Here is a 21,525-nt window from a genome sequence, read left to right as displayed (position 1 = left end):
TAAACAATGATTACTATAGATAACATTTACCTAAGCCTTTATATAGAGCTTAACCTTACTAATACTATCGCCGAGTTCGGATCGTCCGAGGACATAAAACCCTCCTCCTTAGAGGTCCTACTTATAGCTATATATAGAGCCGATCTATTGTCTAGCGACAACTAGATTGCGCTATCCGAATAGAGCCTAGAAAGCAGAATTGTCGCGGCACAATTAAGCGATAACCTAGCTATTATAATGCGAACCGCATTAGCTAATAGCGCACTAAAGCTACGGCCCTATCTGCTAGACGGCCTAAAGAAACTGCTAGTGTCGTTAACCGACTATAGTATCCGTAACAACGCATGCCTAATCGACGGTAAGCTATACGTCCCTAGCTAACTAAGAACCGAGGTCATTAAATCCTATTATAACTCCCTACTTGCTAGACATCCTAGGCGTACTAGAACCTATTACTTACTCTCTCGGCGCTTCCTCTAGCCTAGCATAGCCGAGGATGTTAAACGGTTTGTTAGGAATTGTTATACCTACTAGAGAACTAAGGTACCTCGCTTTTCGTATAGTCGAGAGAAGCCCCTTAAAGTAGCTTTAGGACCGGGAACCTCCTAGTTAATCGACTTCGTAGTAGCCCTTCTAGAGAGCTCTAGCTATAACGGCACTAAGTACACGAATATTATGACTACTACTAACCGCTTTACTAAACGCAAACACTTTATCCCTATAAAGAACATCGGCTCTATCGACGCTGCCTTTATAATGTTATACATTATTAAGCTCTACGGAGTACCTTAGGAGATAGTTACGGATCGTAGAACCTAGTAGACCGTAGTGTTCTTTTAGGAACTTATAAAGCTAATTAGCATTAAATAGGCTATGTCGACAGTATAGCATCTATAGACGAACGGCTAGGACGAGAACACTAATTAGCAGATAGAATAGTACCTTCGAGCTTTCGTTAATTATACTTAGGATAACTAGGTAAACTAGCTGCCCCTTGCTAAGTTCGCCCTAAACAACCGAGACTTAGAGAGCATAGGCATATTACTATTCTTCGCTAATTGTAGTCGTAACATACGTATAGTTTCCCCTAACTTGCCTTTACTACCGCTACTAGGTGTTGCCGTAGCCGCACTAGTACGCTTAGCCCGTAAATAAGCCGTATAGTTTATAGAAGATATACGCAAACTTTATCTACACCTAGCTAAAGAATTAACACTTATCTAGGTAACACGCGCCGAGCGCGATAAGACTTAAGAGGCGCCCTCTTATAACCCTAGGGACAAGGTCTAGCTCGACTATAGACACCTTAATAACCGAATGCGCCCTTCTAAGAAACTCGACTCTAAACGACTCGGTCCTTTTAAAGTCCTTAAACGTATTCCTTAAGACTCTCCTCGCGCCTATCGTATCAAATTACTACTAGACTAGAAGCTTAGCACTTTTGTCTTCTATATGTCTCTCCTTACTCTAGCCGCCGACGATCCTCTACCTAGATAACAAATCTCTACGCTACTACCTATATATATTAACGAGGAAGGAGAAGAGCATTAGGAAGTTAAGCGCATTATATCGTTACGTTATAAGAAGAGAGGTCGCGGCAAGTAGTTATAGTACCTTATAGAATACACTAGTTAGGAACCGTAATAGGAGCTATAGTAGGTACTAGTTAGTAGCGTAGAATAGGCGGTCGCGGATTACTATATAACGGGAGCAAATAGCCCTAGGCCCTAGCCTAGTTTTAAGGAAACAGCTAGAGCTCCTTTAGACGTAGATGAACGGGACACCGCTATAGAGTTAGTAGCTTCGTCGGATCTATTATCTAAGTCTTAAGCGTTCGCCGCTACTTCTATAAAGAATATAATGGATTACTGCTCGTAACCTTACTATATGCTATAGACGATCCTTAACATCTTCTAGGCTCTCCTCCGAAACTACTAGTTGTCCTATATGCTAGCCGCTCGCCGTAGAGGACGAGCTATTTAGCTATATAACGGTAATCCGTATAAGGGGGACTATAAGCCTAGCTAGCATGCCGACTATACAGTTTATTACCCCTCTAGCTATAAGAGTGCTATAGGATAGTAAGTAAACAGTGCAAACACGAAAAAAGTTAGTAGTTTAGATGTTATAGTAGAAATGGACAATGTAGCTTATAGGAGCTCGCCTTTTGTTAGGGGGGGTAATGACACGGTTCCGCTAGGATTTGAACTATAGTCTTCCGGCCTATACGCCCTAGCCTTAGCGGTATACGGGCTACCTACGTAGCTATATCTATAGTACGCGCCTCGCGCTCTATCCTTCTACTCTTAGCTATTAGTTCATGAATTTAACACGCAGTTAAACCGTCTTACTCTGTTTAGTTAGTTAATCTAACACATCTTCTAAGAGCCGTAGGGCTAACGACTAGATTGTAGAAAAGCGACTATAGGATGAGAAAATCGACGATATCTCTACCTGCATAGATGTAATCGGCTTCTAACTCTCCTAAAATATCTCTTAGATACATTGAATTCTATAGCTACTACGTTATTCCTATTAACTTGTAGCTTGCCGTCGTAATTGAAGAATTCATGTTGGAAACCATGGTTGTGGAAGTGACCCTGTCGCTAACCACTCAACCTTTTATCCGCTCCAAAATACGAACCATCGTATTTATATATCGCGCTCACATACGAGGACGAAAACGACAATAACAACCACTTCTTGCATACCAAGACCGGTCACCCGATTAAACAGGACAATGTTCATCACTTCAATCTTGTTTTACCCGACTTGTGTTTGTTTTCTACGTCCGTATCAAGGGCTACGTACGAAAATAGCTGCGTTCGTTCCTTCCCTTCTTTTGCACAGCCCCCGGAAATCCCACGAGTAGACGTTTATCTCCCTAATCAATATAACAAGGGACGTAGGAATGTTGGCCGTAAACAACTTCCGCCAAGCCAAGCGGACGCGCGTGGGCGGTCTTCCAGGGAGCAAAAAAGCAGGACGTTTCGTGCCTGCCAAGTGCTCCAAAACAGCAGCGCCATCATGCAGGTGCGCGAATGTTTTGAAACAGTTATCCGTGGAAAGAATTCTCTCTCTTGGGGGAGGGCATGCAATCCCATTGGCTGTTTCGATAAATCCCACCAATAGCGAGAAAGATCGCATATGGAATGCCCAGCAAAGGGGTAAGAAGATAGTGTGTACAGCACAAACGGGGCTTGGTTTTGACTGCGCATCACATGTTGCCTGATGCTTGGTGCATGTATATCTGGAGTTTCTGCGATAGCTGAGATGAAAGCGGCTCGTATTTGCAAACGAGGTGCATGATGGAAGGAAGGAAGGATGGGAAAGAGGTCTTGGTATCCAGGAAGAGGCTGCATCTCTTAAACAGCTGCGACTGCCCATCTGTCATGCCGAGCGTATTTTCACTTCCCAAGTCCAGAACAATAGCATTTCTCCGCCGACCATCAACACGTTCTATCACAAACTATGGGTCAACTACAACCTTGGTTAATCATCATCCTAGTCCTTCTGGGTTGTGCTTTGGCCGTCGTCACGATCGCCGGAGTGGGAAGAATGTACCTCGGCGACACCAGTGCCAAAATCGACGGTCGACCTTCTGATGTACAAGCAAGCTACATGCGGGAAGTCAGGGAAAGAAACCAAATGTCTATTCTGCACAAGGTGCCGAGAAGAAACATGCAGCAGTCTTATACTCAGTATACGGATTACTCTTCTGCAGCTGGTGCTTGTAAGTGGTAGCCCATGATGTATGCGAAAATGGAAGATTGACTCTTGCCGAACAGAATTTGCTTCGTCGTCTGAACATACATGACATCCATCTAGGCATACGAAGCCACAACATCAGCATACGTGCTATAAGCAACTCCATCCTTAGGCTCGACGGAGAACATGTAGTCACCCCACCAAGGACCGGCAGCCCACCACAAAGCGCCAGTCCAAACATCAGAGTTCTCAGCTACAAAAGCAAGCAAGTCCTTGACAGCAGCTTCGCAATCAGTGTTCACGGCACCAGCAAATTCACCGACAAGTCCGATCTTCTTGTTGTCACGAAGCCAGGTTGTTGCGGCTTGAAGGCGTTCACTGCCAATGGTTTGGGAAACGCAGGTTGAAGAAGTGCCGGAGCCGTCCTGTGCGATGTATCAGCTACGAGTGATGGGGAGTGGGGGTAGAGGGATGCGTACGGAGTCAAGGTATTGATGCATCTGATAGATGAGCTTGTCTTCGACAGTGTCGGTCAGAGAGCCCATGGTTTCGCCATTGGTCTTGCCATCGGTGCCCTGAGTGGTGGTCCAAGTCCAAGCACCGGTGTAAGCATTGCCCTCGATGGTGATGTACTGCGATGTAGCACCAGCAGAGCGGATGGCAGTGATGGCAGCTTGATTGAGTTGAGCAACAAGAGTAGAAGACTCATCATGGAATTCGTTGTTAGTGTCAAAAATGACCTTGTCATTATCCTTGTATTCAGCAGCGACCGTCTTCCAGAACGCAGCAAAATCCTCGGTTGACGTGATGATCTCGCCATTGTAGCGACCGTAGTTGTGAGGGACGATGATGGCATAGGCACCGAGTTTGGTGATACCATTCACGGTCTCAGTCAGGTTGCCGAGATATGCGGCATCCAGCGAGCCGGTCATCTCGTTAGGTACCAGTCGTTCCATCAAGAAGTTGACACGGAAGGTGTTCATACCCTTGTTGACAAAGGTGCTGATGGTAGAAAGGTCGGGCCAGGTGTAATCAGTTCCGTAGGTGCCAGGGATGTTTGCCTCGCCAAATTCAGGCCCGGACTCATTGATGCCGACAAATTGAAGCTTGCTTGAACGTTGGCTGAGACGAGTAAGAGGCTGAGAAAGAACAACACTTGCCGAACCAGCGGCAAGAAGAAGCGAAGGAAGATGCATCTTGAGAATTGAAGAGAAGTCGAGAATAGAAGAGATGACAATGAGAAGAATGAAGCGTGAAATAATGGCAGTGGGTAGTCATCTCGAGCTCCATTATATAGTCGTCAGTCGTTCCTGCCTCAAGTATGCCCTAAACCATGCCCATATGGAGATCATTTGTTTCTTGCAGATGAAACGAGCGGGGATTTGTTTCGAAGACGATCTCACCCTCGCCAGGGCAGGTGCGAAATCACATCCGTTGGATCGACATGTCTTTTAGAGGCGGAAAAATTGTCATGGTCTGTATAAGGTTCGATGGACGATGTTGTCGGCGCATGATATACAACATGTTGACGCGACGCGATGTCCAAAAGAAGGTGAGACGGAGGAAGAAGAATTTCGCCCTGTTAGGAATAGATGGCACTGGTCGGCAACTCGGCACTGCGGGCCGCGATCGGTAACACGATCGTGAAGCCTCGTGGTCCGCACGTGGTTTGCCACGAATTGTTGATCAAACACAAACAGGATTCTACAACAATGGTTCTGTGGTGTAGTTGGTTATCACTTCTGTCTAACACACAGGCGGTCCCCGGTTCGAACCCGGGCGGAATCATCTATTTTGCTCCCTCCAAGGTCTAATCTGTCTTTTTGCCAGTCCTGCGAGTATGTAGCTATACATTAGTGTTTCCCAAGGGTGAGAGGTGGAAGCGTCGAATTTTTCTTGGCCGAGGCTTCGGGGTCCGAAAGCACAACACTTGGCCTTACCAGAAGGGCACGGCGGGACATGTTCTAGGTGCAACGTCAATTGCGCACCATTGACGTTTGTTCTCGAATGAATCCAAGAGAAGATACTGCCATTCTATCAGCGACTCTTTGATGCACCATCGCGTACAGCAAGGTACTTACATTGTACACTCGGCCTATCGAGGGCCGGTCGTATCATGATCTACAAGCGGCCGGCCAACTCGGCTAGCAACATGGAACATATCAATCCATCTCTTCTCGGTCAAATGATCACTCTTGATCCTCCACATTTTCGCAAAGCTCTGACAAAATTGAACAACAATGACCGAGTCTATGAAAGATGGCCTACCATCTAACATTGTCAAAACAGTCACCACTGCCATCGATAATGCAAACGAAGAACTCCGAACCATAAATTTACAAATATGGAACAACCCAGAAGTCATGTTTGAAGAATTCAAAGCCGCCGATCTTCTATCATCCTGGTTCGAATCCAAATCCTGGACGGTGAAAAGAGGAGTCTACGGTATAGAGACAGCATTTGAAGCCCGATTTTCGGTCAGAGAAGGTGGAAGAACAGTATGCTACAATGCAGAATACGATGCTTTGCCGGGGATAGGCCACGCATGCGGACACAATCTCATCGCCACCTCCACTCTTGCCTCAGCCATCGGTGTGGCGGCAGTCATGCAAGAGAAGCAAATCCCAGGCACGCTTGTGGTGATGGGAACACCGGCCGAAGAGACAGGAGGTGGGAAGTGGATAATGGCAAACCATGGCGCATGGAAAGATTGCGATGTATGTCTCATGACGCATGGCATGTCTTCCTTCTCCACGCCCCTGTTTATCTCAAAAGCGAGTTGGAAGTTTAGGGCAAAATTCCACGGTAAAGGCAGTCATGCTGCCGGCGCACCTTGGGATGGTAGAAATGCTTGTGATGCTATTGTGCATGCGTACAATGGACTTGCGTTGTTGCGACAGCATATCGGCAAGGACGAGAGTATTCAAGGTGTTATCCTTGAAGCTGGTAAAGCGCCCAATGTTATTCCAGACTATGCAGAAGGTGGCTACTCGATACGAGCGAAGAACTCCAAGGGACTGTATGCGTTGAAGGAGAGAATTGTGCCGATATTTGAGGGTGCTGCTGCAGCTACGGGTTGCACAGTAGAAGTTTTCTGGTAAGTTGGATGGATTTGCCAGAGTTGCTGCGCTGGCTAATTGGATCAAGGGATGCACTTTACGAAGATGTTTTGTCCAACCGGACTCTGGCTGAACGGTATCGTTCGTATATGCTAACCGAGCTTGGGTTGGCTGCCGAGGACATGATTTCTATTGACGAATCTCTGGTAAAGCACGCTCAAAACGGAAGCTCCGATCATGGAAACTGTACCTACATCACTCCTGGTATTCAAGCCCTATTTTCAATCAAGGCGGAGGATATGCCACACACCCCTGCGTTCCGCGAAGCGGCTGGCAAAGATTTTGGTCATGCAGAAGCCCTCCGTGCTGGCAAGGCGAATGCGTTGATTGGTCTTGAAGTCATGTTGAATGATGCTTTCTACCAATCTGTCCGAGCGGAGTGGGAGAGTAGTATGAAGGAAGCTGGACGGCTGTAGCAGATTAGCAACACCCTTCAAGAACCAGGAGTGAGTGAGTGGAGGGTGATAAATATTGTGTCTTTATGAGAATCACGAGCATTGATCCAACAGCTCCAAATTCCGACCACGATTTCTGCCAGCCATCAAACAAGTCCACAGAGCTCCCTGAAGTGCGTATTGGAAGCTCTGAGCTCGCCAGGTGTACCGATAGCAGCGACGCTTCCTGCATCCATCATAATGACCATCTTCGACTCCAGAATAGTTGCTGTCTGCTCAATGTTAGCTGGTTCTCATGAGTCAAAGTATCCTCGAAACTTACCCTGTGCGCAACAGAGATAATAGTACAGTCTTTGAAGCTGGTGTTCAAGACCTCACGGATGACGGCGTCAGTCTCGGCATCTAGGCTGCTGGTCGCTTCATCGAGAACGACTAATCTGCTCTTCCGCAGAACAGTCCTCGCCAAACAGAGCAATTGTGCCTGACCTTGACTAAGACTTTGCTGGTCGATATCTGTATCGAGGCCGCCACGACTAATGATTAGTTCCAGTAGATGCACCTTGTCGATTGCAGCGAGCAAGTGTGCGTCACTCAGCTCATTCTCCGGGTCAAGATTTTCTCGTACTGTGCCAGGTAGAAGAAATGGATTTTGTGGGATGGCGATGATGCTGCGGCGAAGCACGCCCGGGTTGACGTCTTTGATATCAGTGCCGTCAACAAAGATATTGCCGTGGCGGAGCGGGAGAAGACGGAATAAAGCAAGCATCAGACTTGACTTTCCGCTACCAGTACGGCCACAGATTGCCACCTTTGTACCTGGAGCAATCTTGAAAGAGACATTGTTCAGGTCGTACGCACCCAGATCACTGGTGTACTTTGCGAATGCGCCAGAGAATACCACTGCGCCTCGGGTCACAAGATCCTGCGTAGCCTCGTGAGTTACAGTCGAGCTTTCCTGTTCAGTGGTTGTTGCGAAAGATCGAATTCGTGCGATGGCGCCTAGGGAGGTTTCAAGAGTCGTCCATTCGGTGACAAGACGTGTAAGCGATTGACTGAACCCGAGGATGTTGGTCAAGGCCACGCCAAGCAGACCTGCAGATGTCGTACCTCTTTGAGAAACAGCCAGAGCAACGACCAGAACCGCAAGAGCCGCCACGATGAGATCCAAGACCAACTTCAGCCAACGTTTAATGCACGAAAGTAAGTAGTAAGGTGACTGTGCAATATCCAAAAGTCTGTTATGAGTTTCCTTTGCCTCCTCTTCCCACGCGAAGGCTCGAATCGAGACCACACCTTCAATTGTCTCAAGAAAATGGGAGTAGATTGGGCCGCGAGCTTCGATCTCGAGTAGGCGCAGTTGACGAGAGGTCTGGAGATACACCTTTTGTATCAGGTATATCACAAGTATCACGAAAGGAATGGTGATTCCCATATAGCTGGCACCAGTTGAGATCATTGCCAAGGATGCGATTGTCTCACATAGTGTGTTTCCGCTTGCAATGAGTGAGGTAGGTAATGTTCCCACAACCAAGTACATGTCTTGGACAAACCTGTTGAGGATTGCACCGCTCTCGGTCTGGTAAAAGACAGATGAAGCTGCTCCTGCAACGGTGGCAAGAAGAGTTTGATGCATGCTAATTGCAGAGTCCGGTATCATCTTCAGAAAGACAACCCACATGTTCAAGTTGCTGAAACAGGTTTGTGCCAGGGCGAGGAAGGCGTAGATAGCCAAGTAGAACCCAATATTCGAGCCGTCGTCGGTGGTCCACCATTTCAGCCAGACTTGAGAAAATCGTGAGCTGAAAGCTGCGCCCATAGAGCAAGCAATGAACATGGCCAGATACTTCTTTTGGAAATTACGGAAGTAGAACTTGTATATCCTCCATTCTCCAGTTTTTCTTGCTAAGTCCTCTTTGTCCTCTGTGGACGGGCCTTTCGGTGCTTGAATCTTGGCCACCTGCACAGCGTCGGTATTGGCGCGTTCGAAAGATCCGTCCGCTGCGGATGATTGCAACTCACATTCGAGCGAGAGATTTGGGCGTCCTTGATTTGCGATGCGGCCATCCTTAGACAGTACGATGACTTGTTCGGCCATGCGTATGACCTTGTGCGAATGAGTTACAATAATTACCGTCGACCTGAGTCTTGGTAGTAGTCCATTTTGACCTAGGAGACGGCGAATGATGACCTCTACAGTGTTGACGTCGAGCGCACTGAAAACGTCGTCCAGGAGTATTAGCTCTTTGCGAGCATACACAGCTCGAGCAAGTGCTAGCCTGGCCTTCTGTCCTCCTGATAATGAGACACCCTTACTCCCGAGTTGGGTGTTGTCCCTGTCCGACAGACTTGCGATATCTCTGGTAAGATCGCAAGCATGAACAACAGTATTATACCAGAGCTCGTCTACCGCCATTGTACCGAGGTTTAGGCCAGCAATATATCCTCTGATGGTTGTATTGACCATCCAAGGTGTTTGACTACAGTAAGAAATACTCTTCGTTGGAACGGTTATTTTCCCTCTCAAAATGAGAGCCTCGCCAAGAAGTGTTTTTAGCAGGATAGTTTTGCCGGACCCAGTCGGACCTATGATAGCGGTGACCGAGCCTGGTTTGATCCCGAGGTTGACGTCAGTCAGTATGATGGGACCATCGGTTGACAAGGATACATCCATGTTCGAACAGATGATGAGAGGTGTAGCTTGGGTCCCGCGTGCTTGTAGCGATGTCATCTCGATACCTGACTCGTTGTTTCCTTCTGTGTTCGAATTAGGTTCAAAGATGTCGCTGGTTGTTGCGAGAGAGCGGGGGTCTTGGTAAAGTGGAAGCTCAAAATACTGCTGCAGCCTTTCAAAACATCCCAGACACTGTGCCCACAGCGGCATAATCGCGAGTAGCTTTGCTGTAGGCGTTGTAACAAGATTCAACAGGGCTATCGATGTGAAAGCCTGTGAGATGCCTAGACCGACTGAGCCATCGATACGTGCCTTAATTGCATAGACGACAAAAGTCGCCACAGGCGCCCAAACAGACGGTACCACAGCTGCTCAAGTTAGTACCAACTCAAATAGTTCAGTGATTGCTTGACCGACCGATTGCATTCAAACCAATGATGAAGTGCGACAACGAAGCAAGCATTCGAAGCTCTCTGATTCTTAGCGAGTGTAGCAGTCCTGAGGCTGCAGTCATAAGACCTAACATACCGATTTAGCTGTCAATAGATCATGTTCCGCTGAGTTACGTACCCGACATCTTGACCGATTGAATGGAGCCAAGTACAGCGGCAGTAGTGTTGACGCGTTTCTGAGTTGCTGCATTCCAGTCTTTCCTCCTCGAGCCTATTCTTTTCGATACCCATGTTTGTGCCTGCGTAGCAACAAGGGTGAGAATCACCGGAACGATACACACAGCACCAACTTGTCGATACAAAAGCCCTATGCCTACTGCAACCTCAATGATTCTGGCCCATGACTCATTGAGTTCGCCAAGAACTCTCGTGATAGTATCAATATCTAGCATTGATCTGTCAGCAAACAGTTAACTGGAGAAGACAATTCACCACTTACCAGTTGATATCAGAGTCAATGCAGCACCATCTTTCTTGGCGCCGTCCGAGATCACAAGCATACGACTATAGATCATGGTTATCAGAGCACCCCTCAACTTAGTCATGATACGAGTTATCTGCTGCTGATAGAGAGCGGTGGATACCTAAGAACGAGATCAGCAGGGAATATTCCGATCAAGTCGTACACTTACAGCTATTCCAACGTATATGATGAAAGTGGCAGCGATAAGCCCGTAGCCAGTATTGTTCTCGAGACGCTCTTGATGGCTAAGATAGTTGACGGCACGAGTAAACAAGAAAGTCTGGGCATAGGTGAACCCCACCAAAGCAAGTCTTGTGGGTATCATGGCCGCGATGTCCACCCAGAAACAGCGGAAACAAGCTTTGGGCAAAGTCCATAGAGATGGTCGAGGTGCAGAGGAGTTCGCATCATCGTTAAGTATACTGGGCGTCGAAGCACCGAGCCCTTGACGGAACAACTCTTCCAGTTTCCGTCCAATTCCCTGAGACCTCATTTCCGGATCAATAGCATAGATATCTTCTTGGGCAAAGAGTGTCCGGAACCCGACCAAAAAGAACGGGTTGAGCCACCATAGAAGACCTCTACTCACAATGCCGCTAGTAGCTTCCGGAGAAAGTGCTTTGTACTCCGAAGGTAACCATGATCGTTTATTCCAGGACTCGCTTATCAATAGAGCGAGTTTCAAAGCAATCGCCAGACACATCAAGCTTGATAGAACTGTGCTAATTCGGTGAAGAAAGATTGTTCGAACTTGCGCCACATCAAAGATAGCTGAGAATAGCAAGTAGACGCTCGTGAGTGAAGACGGCCTCATTGAACGAGTATGTGTCAGCGCTGACAAGAAGAACATGGCGGAAGAAACGATGAGTCCAAGGCATAGAGCTGGAATTGTTGCGGTGGTTTGAATGTGAGCTTGAGTCGTCCATGATATCAATAATGCCAACTGTGTGATAGTGAGGAGACTGGTCAGGATCTGACAGGAGTCAGCCGATGGACAAGGTAATCTGTGAGAAGTCGACAACTTTACCAGTTTGAAAGCACGAAATGTCGATGCTTCAAATTTTGGAGCCAGTTTGTACAGTTTATACAAGCTTATAGGGAAACAGCATAGAAACATAGACGAGGGAACAATGGACAAAAGTGTTTGCTCAAATAATAAGGTGAAGTCAAAGCTGCCATCACAGCTAGCAGGTCCAAAATGTTGCTCTCCACATCCCCGTGCTGCATTAAGCAGCAAAGTCGAGTTCGACATAGCAGGCAGTGGTTTCCCTCTAGAGAACCCTCGACTAACAGAGGTCAGGCTTCGGGGTCATATAGTCTTCGGTCTTCGAGTTATCGCAGGCAAATTACTGATAAGGACGTCTCCGTGCCGTGGGATCCGGAAATGAAGCCTTGAGTTTTGCCGGCTCACGCACGCTATTTGAATGTTTCCAGGCAGGTGCGATGACCTGAACCATAATCGTTATCTCGGCCGAGTGGCAGTACAATAGCAGCAGCGATGTGCCTGTAGGATGGCTTCGGTGAGTTATTTTCGCTCTCTCTTGGTGTCGCGCTCTGCCGCATTTTTGGCGCGCGACGACAGGCGTCAACCGGCGGTGTGATCCATTCACCTGTCACTCCGTAAAAGGAAGCCGAGAGCCAGGATGTGGTTTCACGCATCGTCGCGAGAGCAGAATCATAAGGTGTGCAAGGGAATCACTCGGGCCGGGAAGGTGCGAGGACACGACCGCTGATGCACAGAATTGCATACGTATGTACACGTACTGATAATTTTATGCACCGCACAAATCTACAATGCATATTTGATCATTAATGGAAGATGTTGACCGGTTTTGGAGAGCAAATTCTACACAGCTCTTGCATCTTGGTACCTATATCTAAGTTCATCTGAACGCCAATCGTGTCCAATACCCATCTAGTCCCCACACCGTTAACTCCCAGACAAACAAATTCCTTACTCATCTCCTTGAGCTGGTTGTCGAAGCTTTCTTGGTGCTTGAAGTTGATACCTTGAGACTGGTTGTTGCTGGCTTCGTCGTGATTGTCGTGAGCTTCTTTGAGCTTACCGATGTGGCTTGCTTCACGCTCGTTGATGTCGTCTTTGCGCTTGAAGATACAGGCTTCTTCGTACTTGTGACGGTGGGTTTAATTGTGCTTACAATTGTAGCCTTCTTCGTGCTGGTCGATGCAGGCTTCGTCGTGCTCGTCGAGGTAGATTTCTTTGTGCTTGTCGAGGTGGGTTTCTTTGTGCTTGTCGAGGTAGGCTTCTTCGTGCTTGTTGATATAGGCTTCTGCGTACTGGTCGATGTGGGCTTCTTGATCGTAGAGGTCACCGGTTTCTTGGTTGTAGATGTTGTCGGCTTCTTAGTGGTAGATGTGACCGGTTTTCTGCTGGTAGTCGTGACCGGCTTTTGGGCCGTAGTAACCACTGCCTTCTTCGTGCTCGTAGTCGTCTTCTTAGTGCTGGTGGAAGTCTTTTTGGTGCTGGTAGAAGTGGTTTTTGTGATTGCGCATTTGCACAAACTGGTTAGGGCGGATGCAGTATATTTTCGGAAAGGCGAGGTAGTTCTCGGACTGTATGATGATTAGTGGCATACGGGTAGAGCCCTGACAGAATGTACATACTAAGCAGTATAGAATGTGCAGAAGCGGTATGGCTGTGTGAACTGCGCACTCACTTCCGCGCTACAAGATGCAGCAGATCGAGCGACAAGCGCAGATCTCTCTTCGATCTGAGATCGCTTACGCTTGCGCTTGCACTTTGGGCCTGTTGCGACTGGCGAGATACACTTGCAGAGCGTGTCGACCTGAGTTGCACTGAATTCCATAAAGGGCGATCTAGTGCGTACACTTTTCGCCGCGTCAGTACCTTAGCACTAAAGTTACAGTGGTACATTTTGCTTACTCTTGTTGCCACCACTGGCAGAAGTACACCGGGTCTGCGACTGTGCGCTTGACCGTGGCGATGTCTTTGGCAGCACATGTTGCAGCAGCGCGTTCGACTACCAGCGGAGACGATGATACACTCAGAACGTGGGCGAATAGGCACACAAGAAGGGGGAGAAGTGTACGCGGAATCATAATGGCGGAAGGATGGAGTAAAAACAGTCTCGATGTTTCCAAGTGCAGCAGACAGGCAGGCACTTATGGCTTGAAAGTCTTGCTACGAAGGAGCGACATTGTACTTATCTTACAAATGCATGCCTGTTGGGATGACAAGACGGCCTAGAGTACTGGTATATGATCCAGTTTCATGTATACAAACGGCCTTCAGCAGCGTCCATGTGCGCCTTGCCATATGGACGAACGGGTTTTGCTGCGGAAGGCAAATAGTCATCTGAATCATGCACAAGAAGCGAGAAGTCGACACCGAGTCTGGTCAATCGAGCTGAGACTCAGCTAGCCACTGTAAGCAACGATTCGATTCCTATAGGCAAGGATAGCTGGAGCGGCATAACGGTATGAACCCCTTCCAACGGTGGTGGAAATGTGTCTCGGGATCGTCTTGGCAATGCAGGAACAGTACAAGGTACCTGCGTGTCTCAAAGTGTGCCTGCAAATGTTCTCTGATGAATAGCGTTTTGTGCGCGTTGACTGGTGATGAGAAATGAAGAAGAAAGAGTTGCCCACGGCCTCGTGCTCGTCCTGGAAAGACCATGACGAAATCGCCGAAGATTTCGCTTGAGTGGGGCGTTCAACCGAGGGACCAACTTCCTTTTTCCCACAAACATACAAACATGGATGGGCCGTCTGCATGACTCCTGATGACTTGATGACTTAATGACAATCATCGAACAAAGCAAATGAATAGGATCAGGCTCCATAGACGAAGTGGGTGATCAAGCGTAGCCAAATATGCCAGCCATGCCAGAAAGCCGGACATGGCAATTCGACCAGTGCAAGGCTACGACCATAGCTGGACAACGAACGGACCTACTCTATGAATACGACCAACCATGGCTCCCGACGTCTAGCATGAATTTGTGTTTTCTGCGGGAAGATGTCAATAGCATGATTGACGATGACGAATCATACCACGAACACTTCGAAGAGCGACATTACCAAGCAAATTCGCCTTCCCATGCCTCACCAGATTCAGAGAAATGTTCCTCCATCGCGGAGCCTTTGCATACTGCAATAGAATTCTTCACTGTCAAGCATATCGACTTGCTAGCCGCCCGTGTCAAACTCAAGCAGGAAAAGGATGGCTTGCTGGAGTCTGCTCTGGTGGATAAAATTTTATTGACTTGTTCGAGCATACCGGTTGCGGAAACATCATACCAGGACACCAACGATCATCCACCTTGCTGCGCGATCTTTCCAGAGTTCTTCACTCAAGATGTCACATATCGTGAGGTCCTCCTAATACAGCATTTTGTCGACAAGATTTCACCATGGGTACGAACCGTTCACTTCGCGACACTGGAAGATATTGACAGATGGTAGCTCGATGTTTGCGACGATGCACCGCGATTTGCTTCCGAGGTCCCTTCCAGAGCCGTCCAATCTCCTATACTGCTCTTTTCTGTACTGGCAGCTTCATCTAGACATCAAGCTTTGGAAGAAGACGAGCTTCAGGAAGCTTCTGACTATTACTGTAAATGTCTAGAATTGGTAGTCCAAGCTCTTTTTCAGCCTGTAAGCTGTTTTGACGAAAACCTATTAGTAGCAATCGTATTGCTAAGATTTTACGAACTGTTCAGCTTTCAAGCCGAGAGCTCACTGAATCTTGATGGAATCGCTTGTCTCTTGAGTGCTACACCTATGTTCTCAAATCTGGGAGGACTGGCTGAGGCGGCGTCTTGGATAGGACTTGGACAAGACTTACTTGTTGCCCAGACCAACAAGCAGGTACCCAAATATCCTCTGGAAAACTATGATCGCACAAGCGCAATTGGTCGCTCAGACGCTGGATCGGCCGCCAGCAGGATCATCCTTCTACTCGCCAAAGTCATGAGGCGTGTGTTCTCGACAGGCTCGGAGCCTCACAAAGACTCCTGGAACTACCTAGAAAGTAGCATCGAGGACTGGAACGACAGCAAAGGGTTTCAACCGTTGTTCCAACAAGACGCACGCGCGGCGAACAAGGCTTTTCCGATCGTTAGTATGATCAGTGCCCCACAAGGTACGGCAGTCTCACTCTTCGAGAATCACACATATGGGATACTTCGCTAACCATCTATCCAGTGATTGCTCTGCAGTATTACCATACATGTCAAGTGTACCTTCGATTGTACAATCCCAACTCAAATATCGCCCAACAAGACGCTATTGGGCCCATGTACTCTGTCATCGGCCTCGCACGATCGAATGCATGGGTAGAAGACGCGAACTTTGTTGCTTGTTACATACTACGAGCATGCGGGCATTGTATTACCAATCCAGAACAGCGCGACCAAGCCATAAGTTTCCTGGATTACGTCAAGGATGCTGTTGGATATGACACTCAAGGGATCGTGGACATGCTGCAAAGCAGATGGACGACTATGGACCGCTTCATTGAATAAACGAAAGAACAGGGTCGTCTCAGATTGTGTCGTACATCCAGTTGAGTTGCCATCCCTCAATCAATCTGCATTGGAAGCGATGCTATGTCAAACGAGCTCGATATCGACCTCTCAATTTGTTTTAACCCATCGATCACATCATTCCCCTTATCACCAAATCGTGAACCCCCTTTCGACCTTGACAGCCACAGACAAACACCTGTGTGTCCCCCACCAGCCAAGGAAGCGAAGTCTCGCCCCCAAACTCTTATTCATGCTCAACCCGTCTTTGGCCAAAAAATACCGGCAGTCAACGAGCAAAAACCAAGCCTGAAGCCAGCTTGGCCTACGAGCCACCATGCCATCACTGCGCAATGTCTTGACAACGGCATCGAGCGCTCTGATAGACTTAAATTCACCATCCCAACATCTCTGAATGATCACACCAATCTCATCGCCACCAGGTGGAGGATACTCATGTCTACACCATTTCTTCGCCACCTCATGTCCATCAACTTCATTGAGCTCAGACCAGGGCTCGTGCCCAAGGTGAATGTCATACACGCAAGACCCGATAGCGAAAACCTCGGTCTCGACGCCAGCCGCTGGTGATTTGAACCCATTATTCATTTTACAAAAAGGAGCACCTCCTGCAATCAGCTCCTCCCCAAATTTGACCGCGCAGTCAAAATCTATGAGTTTCAGATTCTGGGAGGTGTCTAGAAGGATGTTGCTAGGTCGAAGATCCCCGTGTGCAATGTCCAGTCAACGTAGGACACGCGACTGGGATGGAAGTTGTTTACACCTTGGCGGACATGGTGTTTCGGATCTGGCCTCCCTGCATACACATCAGAGAACATTCGTATCTTATTGGACAATCAACCAAGCTAGCCGAACAACAACTTTCGAGCTACGATTCACTCCGCCAAATTTGTCGATGTAACGGAAGAGCAAGGCAACACTGAGTACGCCGAGTACGCTGGAATAGCAGGGTCCGGAAACTCCATGGAAACTCCGCGGTCGCTCTTTCCCGACAAATCATCAAAGCAGTACATAAACAGCCACCATCCACCTCAAATTGAGAAACCAGAGGAAAACACGATTGCTTCACGCAACCATTGACGTTCCAAGCACACGGCCACCACTAGACGGGTTGACGGAACAATCCTCATCTGCACAGAGGGCAACGAAAATGCCTGGAAGCGACAAGGCTACCAACCATTATGAGCCTTGAGTTTCATCCACCAATCCCTCAACATCCAAGCGTCAAATTCCGTGATATAAGCCGCACGATGTCCACGCATGACGAAGTTTTCCTGACCTGTGGGAACAGTGTCAGTGCCAAAATCTAGCCAAAGAATGTCAGCGCCGCGTATCAATAACTGGATCAATTCAAAACTCACCAATCAGACCGAAAGAATGGCCCATCTCATGGCGCAAAGTCCACAACATGTCGTCGTCCGTGTGGCGGAAGATGAACCAAGGTCTGAAGGCTTGACCCCATTCCGCACCGAAACCGAGTATATTCATGGGCCACTGTGCGAGTCGGAGTTCCATGTCGAACATATTTTTCTCTCCGCCGGGACAAGTGGTTTCGCCATCTGTTGAAGTCTTCAAATTATCACGGTAGCAGCGAGGATCGCACTTTGTCGTGCCTTCATTGTCTACCTCAGAAGTGGTGAAGATATCCAAACCAGTGGTGTCGCCTTGAACTTGACTCCTATGCGTAACAGCGTAGGAAATAACATCGAGATCGACTTTGGTTATGGGAAATCCTTCGAATCCCACGAGCGTGTCTACCCATTCCTGCATCACGCGTTGGAGGCCAGATTTCATATTCGCTCGCTCGAGAGCTGTGACGTTTCTCTCGTTACTCATGGCGACACAATAGTCAATTTTTCCAGCACCGGTTCTGTGGTAATTGGCCATGAGCTTGGGGATGAATTCTCTGTTTTTGTCAAAAGCTCCATGTCCATTAGGGCGCCTTTTCAGGGTTTCGGTCCAGACCTATGTGTTGCTGCATCAGTGCGAGAAGCTTTGAAGTCCGCACCTGTTCATGTTACTTACCTCTTCAAGAGCGGAAACCATACCGGCAGGAGGGTCCCATGTGGTAGTCCCCAGACTGGCGGCAGTCGATGCGCGATTGATAGGACGGTTGAGGATGCGTACATCATTTGCTTTGAGACGAGCGTCTTCGGTCACTTCAGGTTGAGGTGGGTCTTGGTTGGGATGAGGATGTGCTAGTACAATACCCACAAGAGCAGCGACGGTCAATAGCATCGAGGTCCTCATTGTGCAAATGATCAGAGATGAGGGGTTTGTAAAAATCAAGGAAGGAATATGGAGTGGATACCATATTTATACCCTCTGGAGGCTCTGGTGGACTTTAGTCATTCTGGCTCTGGCTCTGGTTGTGTCAAGAGACTTTGAGGCAGTTACGCACGCCTCAGTTGTGAAATCCTAGAATCTGAGGGCTCAGTTCTTCGTTTTCCATTCACATGCGGTACTTAACGGCAAGTTGAGGCCTTTTGCGCCAAGCTCCTGTCGTAGCAGAGGGGTTGACTAGTAAGTGATGGCGGCGGAAGAACATTCGCAAAGACTGATCTTCGACAAAGCACAACAAAGATACCATCGATGATATAGAGATAACCCTACTCAGCCATGCAACACGATTCTCAGAGCTTCAGCGAGTTGTTCATCATGTCCACTGGTCATCCTAGGTGCTTTCCACGCAATTATACCATCTGGCCGAACCAACAACGCCTCTCCGTCTTCCATCTTCCAGACTTTCTTTGTCGAGTCTTCGACATCGAGATAAGGCTGTGATGATGAGTTGATGGGGTATGCATCAATTGCAATACTCTGCTTTTCACTAGCCTGAAGCCATGGTGAACCAACATCTGTCGTGAACAGCACGAAATTTCTCTTGACAAGATCCAGACTCGACAGCTTCTCGCCATCTACATCAATCAACCAGACATGCGGCAGTCTGCCACCTGGCAGTACGTATGGATCATGTGGGTCCTCATGGGATCTCTCCATGTCGTTTTCGTCGCTCGGCACCATAGCGCCACTGGTGTATCGATATCCCAGTTCGCAAACCAAGTCCGGCAACTCTTTCTCGCATTCAAGGCCTTTGCCGTGAAATACTCTGTTGACCAGTCTGGAGAAAGCTTGGTGCATGCTAAAGTCTCCCGCTGGTTGGCGCTCTTGGTTGTAGGTTTTGAGGAGATGGGGCGAGGCTTTGTTGCTCAGGACATATGCCATCTTCCAAGCTAAATCGCAGGCGTCCTGTGATGAGTTGTTAGCATGTTGGTAGATTTTCAATGGGATTCGGAGGCTTACTGCAACGCCAGTATTGCCGCCCATACCACCTATATTGAGATCAGCGGCTTCTTTTATATTTGTGAGAGGGTCAACTTGCCACTCGGCGGCATAACATGCGCTGCATCGCCCATGATAAACACTTTGCCGCCTTTACTGGCGTACTCATCTGCATTGTATGCAGCCACTGTCCAGTACGAGATAAAGTCCACCTCAAATCCACACTCTTCCGCATCAATCCCCGAACAAGCTTCAAACATCTCCCTCGCCTCTTTCTCAAAAACTGAGTCCGGTTCAAAGCCAGTCTCTCTGCCTTTAGCCTTGGAAACAATCAAAAAGCCGCCTTTCCCTCCAGCTATCAGACGGAAGCCTCCAGTGAAGTCTGCGTTCATGATGTAAGTGACACCATGAACCGCTCTAGTGCCGAGATAAGGGACCAGATCAGCTTTAAAGTTGATAGAGATGCTATTGGCAAGATTTCCAGGACCATGCCATTGGATATTCTCTTTGCGTCTGGTGGCACTTCTATTCCCATCAGCAGCGATGAGGTATTTGGTTTTGTACTTCTTGACCTCTTGCGTGTGGGTATCGCGAACGATGACGATTACACCACCATCCACTTCTTCATACCACTCGACTACTTGACCGAACTTCTGTTGCGCACCGAAAGTAGCGGCGTTGTTGCGGAGAAGTGGTTCGAACATATCTTGTGTGAGCCATAACCTCTTACTAGGAGTGACTTTGGCAACTTCCTTGGGGTCGCTTTCCTGACACGCAGCGATAGTTTTGCCTTGGTAGAGTTTCTCCACCACCAACATTCCAGCATCAAGGTCGAAGTTCTTTTCGCTTTCGGAGATGAAGAGGTCTTCCAGACCAAGTTGACGCAGCACTTCTGACGTACGGAGGAGGAAGAGAGCAGCTCGGGGATGAATCGCTGTAGAAGGGTGGCGGTCGAAAGATATGGAGTGGATGCTTTAGGATGAGAGTTAGAAGGGGGTGCTGTGAAATGGGAGAGGGGATACCAGGCGGGGAACGTACCCGTGATAGCCAAGGAGAACACCCATGAACATTCCTACCATACTGCTGCCGATTATGATGACGGGTGGTGATGCATCTTCGAAGGGGGTGATTGAGTGATTGATAGATTCAAAATCAAAAATGGTTCGTCTAGACCCGGGTAATGGGATCGTTTCATCGAGTTGTAACGTTTTCGGACAGGAGAACGACTCGTCGGTCACGCGTGTCGTGTATCTGATCGCCAGCGTCTCTGACATTCACAATAAATTACCAATTACGGTGAGCCTTTGTCTTCCTCCACCAATCTCTCAGCATCCAAGCGTCAAATTCGGCGACGTGGATTATGTGATCGGGCCTAATCATGAGAAAGCCTCCTTGATTTCCGATGGGGCCATCCGGGAAATCTAATCAAAGGTCAGCACAACAAAAGAATCTGTCGGTAAAACAACATCACTGACCTAGAAGACCAAATGAGTGACCTATTTCGTGCCGCAATACGAACATTTCCTCGTCATTCGCATGGGAAAGAAAGTACCCCGGATGCATACGTTGCCAATCTTTAGTCGCGATACCGAGGATATTAATGCCTGGGTATGTGGGCATCGTTTCAAGACGGAGCACCATATCGTAGCTGCTTTTATCGCCGCCGGGACATTCGCTCATGCCGGTTTTAGAATCCAGGTACTTGGTACGGTAGCATCGAGGATCGCATTCGGGTTCGCCTTTGCTGTTTTGGGTAACGGTGTTGATATCCAAACCAGTAGTGTCGCCTTGAATTTGATTCACGGACTTGGCGGCATAAGAAACGACGTTAACATCGACAGTGGTTAGAGGAAAGCCGTCAAACCCGACGAGGACATCAACCCACTCCTGCATAGATTTCTGGAGGG

The 21,525-nt window shown here is 48.1% G+C and overlaps 10 protein-coding genes across 10 annotated transcripts; 3 read left to right on the top strand and 7 right to left on the bottom strand.

The window, feature by feature from the left end:
- Positions 1 to 2,661: 2,661 nt before the first annotated feature.
- Positions 2,662 to 3,605, bottom strand: M438DRAFT_99422 (uncharacterized protein). The gene has a single exon (XM_029910462.1). The coding sequence runs from the start codon at positions 3,385 to 3,387 to the stop codon at positions 2,797 to 2,799; it is 591 nt and encodes a 196-aa protein (XP_029757423.1). The 5' UTR covers positions 3,388 to 3,605; the 3' UTR covers positions 2,662 to 2,796.
- Positions 2,977 to 3,896, top strand: M438DRAFT_348318 (uncharacterized protein). Its single transcript, XM_029906116.1, has one exon. The coding sequence runs from the start codon at positions 3,472 to 3,474 to the stop codon at positions 3,742 to 3,744; it is 273 nt and encodes a 90-aa protein (XP_029757422.1). The 5' UTR covers positions 2,977 to 3,471; the 3' UTR covers positions 3,745 to 3,896.
- Positions 3,897 to 4,041: 145 nt separating this feature from the next.
- On the bottom strand, positions 4,042 to 5,246 carry M438DRAFT_348317 (glycoside hydrolase). Its single transcript, XM_029906115.1, has one exon. The coding sequence runs from the start codon at positions 4,902 to 4,904 to the stop codon at positions 4,146 to 4,148; it is 759 nt and encodes a 252-aa protein (XP_029757421.1). The 5' UTR covers positions 4,905 to 5,246; the 3' UTR covers positions 4,042 to 4,145.
- Positions 5,247 to 5,960: 714 nt separating this feature from the next.
- Positions 5,961 to 7,243, top strand: M438DRAFT_338319 (putative amidohydrolase amhX; the record flags this gene model as incomplete). Its single annotated transcript, XM_029904104.1, has 2 exons — positions 5,961 to 6,805; positions 6,856 to 7,243. The coding sequence occupies 2 exons, from the start codon at positions 5,961 to 5,963 to the stop codon at positions 7,241 to 7,243; spliced, it is 1,233 nt and encodes a 410-aa protein (XP_029757420.1).
- A 125-nt stretch (positions 7,244 to 7,368) lies between these two features.
- Positions 7,369 to 12,060, bottom strand: M438DRAFT_280067 (putative ABC transporter; the record flags this gene model as incomplete). The annotated part of the gene is made up of 7 exons (XM_029901139.1): positions 7,369 to 7,490; positions 7,541 to 10,261; positions 10,311 to 10,412; positions 10,464 to 10,730; positions 10,785 to 10,929; positions 10,978 to 11,781; positions 11,836 to 12,060. 7 exons carry the CDS (start codon positions 12,058 to 12,060, stop codon positions 7,369 to 7,371), a joined length of 4,386 nt encoding a protein of 1,461 aa, XP_029757419.1.
- A 556-nt stretch (positions 12,061 to 12,616) lies between these two features.
- On the bottom strand, positions 12,617 to 14,048 carry M438DRAFT_99365 (uncharacterized protein). Its single transcript, XM_029910461.1, has 3 exons — positions 13,714 to 14,048; positions 13,434 to 13,658; positions 12,617 to 13,382 (listed from the first exon to the last, which is right to left on the bottom strand). Exons 1-3 carry the CDS (start codon positions 13,887 to 13,889, stop codon positions 12,767 to 12,769), a joined length of 1,017 nt encoding a protein of 338 aa, XP_029757418.1. The 5' UTR covers positions 13,890 to 14,048; the 3' UTR covers positions 12,617 to 12,766.
- Positions 14,049 to 14,553: 505 nt separating this feature from the next.
- M438DRAFT_325000 (uncharacterized protein) lies at positions 14,554 to 16,534 on the top strand. Its single transcript, XM_029903076.1, has 3 exons — positions 14,554 to 15,206; positions 15,255 to 15,933; positions 15,996 to 16,534. The coding sequence occupies exons 1-3, from the start codon at positions 14,664 to 14,666 to the stop codon at positions 16,313 to 16,315; spliced, it is 1,542 nt and encodes a 513-aa protein (XP_029757417.1). The 5' UTR covers positions 14,554 to 14,663; the 3' UTR covers positions 16,316 to 16,534.
- Positions 16,535 to 16,666: 132 nt separating this feature from the next.
- Positions 16,667 to 17,059, bottom strand: M438DRAFT_253639 (uncharacterized protein; the record flags this gene model as incomplete). The annotated part of the gene is made up of 1 exon (XM_029899679.1): positions 16,667 to 17,059. A coding segment is annotated over one exon (393 nt), but the record flags the coding sequence as incomplete, so codon positions are not given.
- Positions 17,060 to 17,505: 446 nt separating this feature from the next.
- Positions 17,506 to 18,958, bottom strand: M438DRAFT_368109 (uncharacterized protein; the record flags this gene model as incomplete). Its single annotated transcript, XM_029908019.1, has 3 exons — positions 18,362 to 18,958; positions 17,698 to 18,301; positions 17,506 to 17,642 (listed from the first exon to the last, which is right to left on the bottom strand). Exons 1-3 carry the CDS (start codon positions 18,584 to 18,586, stop codon positions 17,506 to 17,508), a joined length of 966 nt encoding a protein of 321 aa, XP_029757415.1. The 5' UTR covers positions 18,587 to 18,958.
- On the bottom strand, positions 18,950 to 20,892 carry M438DRAFT_324996 (uncharacterized protein; the record flags this gene model as incomplete). The annotated part of the gene is made up of 4 exons (XM_029903075.1): positions 18,950 to 19,585; positions 19,640 to 19,686; positions 19,722 to 20,590; positions 20,657 to 20,892. The coding sequence occupies 4 exons, from the start codon at positions 20,890 to 20,892 to the stop codon at positions 18,950 to 18,952; spliced, it is 1,788 nt and encodes a 595-aa protein (XP_029757414.1).
- Between the last annotated feature and the right edge of the window lie 633 nt (positions 20,893 to 21,525).

This window comes from Aureobasidium pullulans (genome assembly GCF_000721785.1).
Source record: "Aureobasidium pullulans EXF-150 unplaced genomic scaffold scaffold_20, whole genome shotgun sequence".
Taxonomy (NCBI): Eukaryota; Fungi; Ascomycota; class Dothideomycetes; order Dothideales; family Saccotheciaceae; genus Aureobasidium; species Aureobasidium pullulans.
Note: the sequence above shows the minus strand (reverse complement) of the source record. Positions and strands in the feature narration are given on the sequence as shown.